The 7,772-nt window shown below is 39.4% G+C and overlaps 1 protein-coding gene across 1 annotated transcript; it reads right to left on the bottom strand.

The window, feature by feature from the left end:
• Positions 1-4,578: 4,578 nt before the first annotated feature.
• On the bottom strand, positions 4,579-5,148 carry LOC136839396 (uncharacterized). The gene has a single exon (XM_067105390.1). It carries the CDS (start codon positions 5,146-5,148, stop codon positions 4,579-4,581), a length of 570 nt encoding a protein of 189 aa, XP_066961491.1.
• Positions 5,149-7,772: the final 2,624 nt, after the last annotated feature.

Below are 7,772 nucleotides of genomic sequence, written 5' to 3'. Positions count from 1 at the left end.
TGCTGGCATACGAAAAATGCATAGTAACACCAAAACAGAATATGGGATAGCATATGAGCTCAATGGAATGCTTTCAAATGTAACTGGTCAACAAAGACAGCGGGTTAAATTAGCAGTGCAACTGTTATCTAGATCATGTGCCAATTCAGTAAAATATTTAGGCGAAAAGGAACTTTTGGAGGGTCAAAACTGGAGTTCAATAACCGATTTTATTCTTTAAATGAATGACTGGTTCGACATCATGAATTCTTCATGCATGCATGGAGAGTTTGGTAAAAACAATGCTTTAGGTATTGATGTACAAAGACAAACAGGTACACTGCTCAAGGTCATCGAGGAAAAAACAACTACAACAGGCATTGAAGAGGAAGTGCTGAGATATATTTACATTGGTGGTAATATTGTTAAACAATTCTTTACAAAATACCCACATTTAGTTAATAAGATAAATACAAGTGCAACTGGGGGGCCAGTCTTGGGTGAAAATGGTAAACATAAGCCCTCTGACGAATTCTTCTCTCAGTTAAGAAAGTTGGGGGAAGTACTCAATGCAATACGTGGAAAGTCACTCACTGAGGGAAAAGAATGTATAAAAACTTTGTCAAGTGAGCCAAGACAGTCGGGAGTTTTTGTACCAGTTTTGGTGATTGAGTTTTTATTGCAAAAATATCTGTGTTTTAGAATAAGGCACCTCAACAACATGCTAAGAATTTCAAAAAATTTCGAAAAACTGAAACCTCCGGAGGGAACGTGAAGTATATTTGGATGGACACAAAACTCAGATAGATCCTTCCTGAATGACTTTATTTTTAAGACTAACTTATAATGATATACAGTTTAAAAGAAGACAAAATAGTTAACAGGGTAGTTATGCTTAATGAGTAGTAAGTATCTGTAAACACAAATATAACCTCTGGTAATAGGTAGTTATAAACATAAATACCTAACACCTTTTCCCCTCGGGAAAAGAATGAAAGATTAAAGCAAATAAAAGGATAAAACAATCAATAATTAAATGGTGGTATAGCTTTGAATAAATACAAAAACATACATAATACTATTAATCATTTTACATTCTAAAATAGTCAGGTGGTCTACTTTGTCTGGTAGACCTTCAGTTTTGGTAATTCAGATATCGATCTATCAGGTGAGTCATCAGAAGTTTTACCATTTTCATTTCCCGATATTTTTTCTGCAGCTGCCGCCTCCTTTTCTTCTACATTTGGGATTTCATTCTTCTCTGCACCTGCAACTGCATCGCCTAACTCTTCACGAGTATTTATGAACTCTTTTGGTAATGGCGGGTCTGGATAGCTGACCAACTCTGAAAAATCACGTGCTAAAAGTTCATTTTGTTATCTTGAGAATCATTGGAGATCAGTCTCATTTGATCAATATGCCTCTTCCATACTAAGTTACCGTCCACTTGTACATTGTATGTGCATGGACCCAATTTAAGAACCACAACTCCTCGAGTCCATATGCCCTTCTTGGTATTTTGACGATAATCCCGAACCAGTACCACGTCCCCTATATCGAGTTCCCTCATTGGTTTCTCGTTCTCTGAGGCTTTTCTTTCAATTCGCTGCGATGCATCTGGGTGTAGTAAATCAAGGCGAGTGCGTAACTGCCGACCCATGAGTTCTGCAGGCGTGCGCTTTGTTGTACAGTGAGGTGTAGTTCGGTAAGTCAGTAGAAATTGACACAACTTGGTATTTAAAGATGTATTACACGATTGCAATGTTCTCATCGCCCTCTTCATTCCTTGTTTGAATGTTCTTACTGTATTTTCGGCCTGCCCATTACTGCTTGGGTGATAAGCGGGTATCAGTATATGCTTTACACCATTTTGGGTCATGAACTCTTTAAATTCCTCAGCCACAAACTGTCTTCCATTATCAGACACGAGCTCTACACAAACCCCATGCTGAGCAAATACCCGCCACATGATCTCAATGGTATTCATAGTTGTAACTGATTTCATTGGGTGTACTTCTGGCCATTTTGAATATGCGTCAATCATAATGAGGTACATTTGTCCCAGGTATGGTCCTGCGAAATCAACATGTACTCTTTTCCACGGACCAGAAGGCCACTTCCACGGATTACCCTCAGCACGAGTCGGCATTGGCTGAGTAGCCTGACAGGCAGAGCACCTTTGCACAGTGTTTTCAATATCTTGATCGATATTCGGCCACCTCACATGCAAGCGAGCTAATCCTTTCATCCTAACAATCCCCGGATGACCACCATGTAGCTCTTCTAAAATTTGAATCCTATATCTCGACGGTATTACCACCCTGGCACCCCATAGAAGACATCCTCTTCAATTGAAAACTCACGCTGACGGCTATGGAAGGGTTTCAGTTCCTGTGCTATGTCCTCAGAGTCTGGCCATCCATTTCTTGTATAATATAAAGCTCTAGCCAGTACAGCATCATGCAAAGTTTCCCTTGCAACAGATTTCGCAGTTACAGGAAGAGAGTTCACCTGGTGCATGTTAAATGCAGTTGCTTCTTGTGTCCAGTTTACAAGCTTATCTGATGCATTGAGTCACAATCTGGTAAAGGCAACCGTGAGAGTGCATCAGCATTTCCATTGTCACTTGAACGACGTAATTCAATGTCATAATCATAAGCTGCTAACTGTATAGCCCAGCGTTGTATTCTTGCAGCTGCAAGGACTGGAATACCCTTCCTGGGTCCCAGAATATATGACAGTGGTTTGTTATCTGTAATAAGGGTGAATTTACGACCATATAAATATTGATGAAACTTCCGTAGTCCAAAGATGATTGCCAAACCCTCATGCTCAATTTGGGAATAGTTACGTTCAGTGGGTGTTAACATTCTTGATGCATAAGCAATTGGTCTCTCTCCGTTACTGGTGATATGGGAAAGCACTGCTCCAAGTCCTTTGGGTGATGCATCTACTGCCAACGTCACAGGTTTACTCAAATCATAGTGCACTAATACTCCTGTTTCAGTGGTCAGCATTTCTTTAATCTCGGAAAAAGCTCTTTCACACTCTACTGACCAATGCCATTTTCTGTCTTTATGCAGTAATTCCGTGAGAGGCGCTGCGACTGATGAGAGATTTGGCACATAGCGACGGTAATGGTTTACCAGCCCCAGGAAGGATTGCATTTCAGACCTTGATTCTGGCCTTGGTGCCTCCGTGACTGCTGCAATGGCATCCTCCGTCATATGGATACCCTCTTCATCCACAATGAAACTCAAATATTTCAAGGAGGGCTTCATAAATTCACATTTCGACAAATTACATTTCAACCCATTGATGTGCAACCGCTCAAGTACCCTTTCAAGATTGTATAAATGTTCAGCTTCGGTTCTCCCAGTAAGACTAATATCATCTATGTTGCATCCACAAGGTCCTTGCAGAACTTTATCCATTAAAGACTGAAAAAGTTGTGGGGCTGCTGAGACACCATATGGTAAACGTGTATATCTGTACAAACCAAGTGGTGTGTTAATCGTGACATATTTCCTAGATTCCTCATCTAATTCCACTTGCTGATAAGCTTGCGATAAATCCAACTTTGAGAAAGTTTTTCCACCGTTCAGTCGCTGGTATAGTTCATCTGGATTTGGCATTGGATGTTCAGGGTTTTCCACATAACGATTTATGGTGACCTTGAAGTCACCACAGATCCTAATAGAACCATTGTCTTTTGAAACTGGCACTATCGGTGCCGCCCACTCACTATAGTCAACTTTTTCAATAATTCCTTCCAATTCTAGTCTTTTAAGTTCTGCATTCACAGCTTCCCTGATTGCATAAGGAACTGCCCTCGCTTTATAAAAGATTGGTTTTGCATCCTTTCTTACAGGAATATGAGCCTTTATATTCTTGGCTGTACCCAGTTCCCCATCAAAGACATCACCATATTTCCTTAACAGTTCTTCTAACTTTGAGGTTTTCAGAATACCAGAATGCAGATGATTTACAGCTAACTTTTTCCAGTCAAATTTCGCAAAATGCAGCCAGTCCCTACCGAATAAGGCAGGTCCATTCCCCGGTACCACATACAATGGCACTTCCTCCACTCTGTGTCCATGAACTTCCATAGTTACGTAGCATATCCCGACGGCTTCTATTTTTTCTCCCGTCATGGTTTTCAGCACAATATCGCTGGATTGAAGTACTGAATTTTTCAGATGTTTAGCGTAGAACTCTTCACTTATCAGTGACACAGAAGCTCCCGTGTCCAATTCCATATCAATTGGTATCCCATTTAATTTAACTTTCACTATTATCTCTGGAACCTTATTATGTCTTGCTTTCATTTTCTTAACACAGTATTTCATTGTATGCACCAATTCATCCTGTAGTTTGCACTCTGTAGTTTCTTCTTCCGAGCCGCTAGTCTCCTCCTCTGCCATGTTGATCGTCGATCGTTTCCTTCCTTGTCTTCCATATTTCCAATTTCGATTGACCGTGGTATGATTTTCCTTCGGCACATTCTACGAAGGTGTCCTTTTATGACACCCATTACACTCAGTATCCTTATGGAAACAAACATCAGCCTTATGGTTTGTCTTCCCGCAACGGTAACACTCAAGGAGAGAAGCTTTCGGCCCAACAACTTTTTACCTCCTGAGTTTGACCCTGAATCTTCGTGACGTTTTCATCCGCCATTTCCTGACTTAGCGCAATCGAAAATGCTTTCTTTAAGTCAAGCTCCTGTTCACTTAATAGTTTCCTCTGTGCCGAGCGGTTGGCCAATCCAATAACAAACAAGTCTCTTAGAACTTCCTCTTGAAAAGCACCAAACTGACATGTTTCCGCCAATTTCCGTTGCTCCGTTGCATACTCAGTGATGGATTCTCCTGGACATTGTTTCCTATTGTAAAACTTGAAACGTTCAGCTATCAGGATGGGTTTTGGGTGGAGGTGATTTTTCAAAAGCTCAGTAAGTTCTCGATAAGTCCTTGATGAGGGCTTATTAGGGGCAAGGAATGTTTTCAGAAGTCCATATGTAGGAGCGCCAACGGCGCTCAAGAAAACTGCCCGTTTCTTATCTTCCTCTGTTATGTCATTTGCTAAGCAGAACTGATCAAACCTTTCGACATAATCTTCAAAGTCCTCGGATTTGTCATATGCTGCTATATTACCCAAATGCGCCATCCTTAATTTTCCCTTTCGTGAGTCAGTTCCTCGTCGCCATTGAAGTATATTTGGATGGACACAAAACTCAGATAGATCCTTCCTGAATGACTTTATTTTTAAGACTAACTTATAATGATATACAGTTTAAAAGAAGACAAAATAGTTAACAGGGTAGTTATGCTTAATGAGTAGTAAGTATCTGTAAACACAAATATAACCTCTGGTAATAGGTAGTTATAAACATAAATACCTAACAGAACGGAATAAAGTTAAATATTTAACTCTCTTAAATATATACAGGTAACGTGACAAATTTCTTTCCATTTATTGAATCTCTGTAGTGTCAGTAATGTTTGCCAAAGATATTGTTCAAAACCATAAAAAGATAGATGTTGATTACCTGAAGTTCTACCCTCGTCCAACGATAGAAAAATTAACTCACAGGTTTGACATATGAGGCTGTATTTTTTGACAAAATAACTGTCACTGATAGATAATGAGGTTAGTATTAGACTACCAATAAAAGAAAATACAAAACTGAACCTATTAAATCAATGACGAATGATGGTCGAAGTTCTGTTGTATCGTCGAGCCAGCAGCGAGCGTGTGACGCCATTGTCTGGCCGCCCTGTCTTAGTGGGCCCTGGAGGAGAGAAACCACTTGTGGCGAAACCGCCCTCATATACGATTCAAGAAAGTGACACATCAGCATTAGGCGATGAAACCATCAAAGATGAGTATAATTATGAAAACTTTACACAAGACTTGAATACGAACAGAGTCCGAAGGAAATAATCGTAAAGGGTAGATTAAAGAATCATTTGGATTTTTGGCGTAAAATTCATGAAAATGAATTTGTTCTAGATACTGGAAATGGTTATAAGATTCTATTCTATTCAGAGCCAAATAATATATTTTGTAAGAGTAACATGTCTGCCATTTTAGAAGCAGATTTTGTTTGTGAGGCCACACAAGATTTGTTAGATAGATGATTAATAGAAAAATGTATTGAGGCCCCATATGTTGTTAATCCGTTAACTGTTTCAGTTCCTAGTTCTTGCAAGGAGCATCTTATACTGGACTTAAGAGAGGGTAACAAACATTTATGGAAACAGTCAGTTAAGTATGAAGAAATTAAAATTGTTTTGGATTTACTTTGCAAAGATTGTTTTCTGATAAAATTTGATCTAACTAGTGCATACCATTTAGTACGTATTTATGGGCCTCACACAAAATATCTTAGGTTTTCCTGGTTTGACAAGGTAGGTAACCCCGTGTACTTTTAAGTTTTTGGTGGTGCTCTTTGAGTTATCGTCCGCGTGCTATTTATTCAGTAAATTATGTCGTCCATTGGTTAAGAAATGGCGAGGTGAAGGATTACTTGTTACAATGTATTAAGACGATGGTTTTGGATGCAGTAATACTTTTGAAGGTTCTTTAGCAATTAGCGCCCACAAAAAGTCTACTATATTGAGTTCTGGTTTCATCCCAAATGCAACAAAGTGTATTTGGACTCCGGCACAAAAGATTGGAACATCTGGACTGGGATCTGGACACGTTGCACAGTACTATTTCTATACTGGATCGACGCCATAGCAAAACTTGTTCAACCATTTCAGAGCTTGTTGTTGCTTCAGGGAGAAAGAGTGGGGTTCCTGTTAAGAAAGTCGCTAGCATTCTAGGGCAACTGATTTCCATGTCTGTAGTTACTGGAATGTTTGTCAAATAATGACAAGATATTTAAGCGCAGGCATTCTGAATGCCTATCATTGGGATTTATTCATTTTTTTAAGCAATGATTGTAAAGAACAGCTGTTGTTTTGGTATCATAAGCTATCTTTAATGAACGAAAAACAATTTGAGCAATCAAGCGTATGCACTAAGATAATATATTCAGATGCTAGTGATGTGGGTTATGCGGGATACGGAGTTAATACGATAAATGGGGTTTCCCTGGTGTTTGGTCGAGTGAGGAAAGTATAAAATCCTCTACTTGGAGGTAATCTGTGGCTGTGTACAGAGTGTTGTTGTCGATAGGACTTTTGCCGAGTCATCAAAAGGTGAAATGGTTTACTGATAACCAAGGGGTTAAATCAATAGCTACAAAGGGCTCGATGAAGATGGAATTACAAGATATCGCATACGGTATTTTTCAGTTTTGTATGAAACATTCAACTTCGCTTGAAATGGATTGGATTCTCCGGTCTAAAAATGATCAAGCTGATTATTTGTCAAGACCATCGGATGTCGATGATTGGGGGATATCAGGCATAATTTTTCAAATGATTGTTGCGAGATTTGGCGAACTAGAAGTTGACTAGTTTGCATCGTACCACAATGCAAAATTACCAAAATTTTATTCTAGATATTGGAACCCGTTATGTTCGGGTGTTGATGCATTTTCAGGAATCTGGGGTACTCAGGGTGGCTTGCTTGTACCTCCCACAGCTGTAATTCACAGAGTTACCAAGAAAATGGCTCATGATCGAGCAGTAGCTATATTAGTGTGTCCATTTTGGAAATCATCATTGTTTTGGTCGTTTGGAAGTTTTATGTAACATGCAGTAATGTTCTGAGGAAAACTGATTTAAAAGGTGGTATCACCAGGAAGCGTATTGTGGTATCGCAAGAATAACAAGGAA

This window comes from Macrobrachium rosenbergii, chromosome 1 (genome assembly GCF_040412425.1).
Source record: "Macrobrachium rosenbergii isolate ZJJX-2024 chromosome 1, ASM4041242v1, whole genome shotgun sequence".
Classification (NCBI taxonomy): Eukaryota; Metazoa; Arthropoda; class Malacostraca; order Decapoda; family Palaemonidae; genus Macrobrachium; species Macrobrachium rosenbergii.
This window is presented reverse-complemented; position numbering and strand designations above follow the sequence as displayed.

Coding starts and splice junctions, on each gene's coding strand:
- LOC136839396 (XM_067105390.1), bottom strand. CDS start 5,148: ATGGCGCATTTGGGTAATATAGCAGCATATGACAAATCCGAGGACTTT.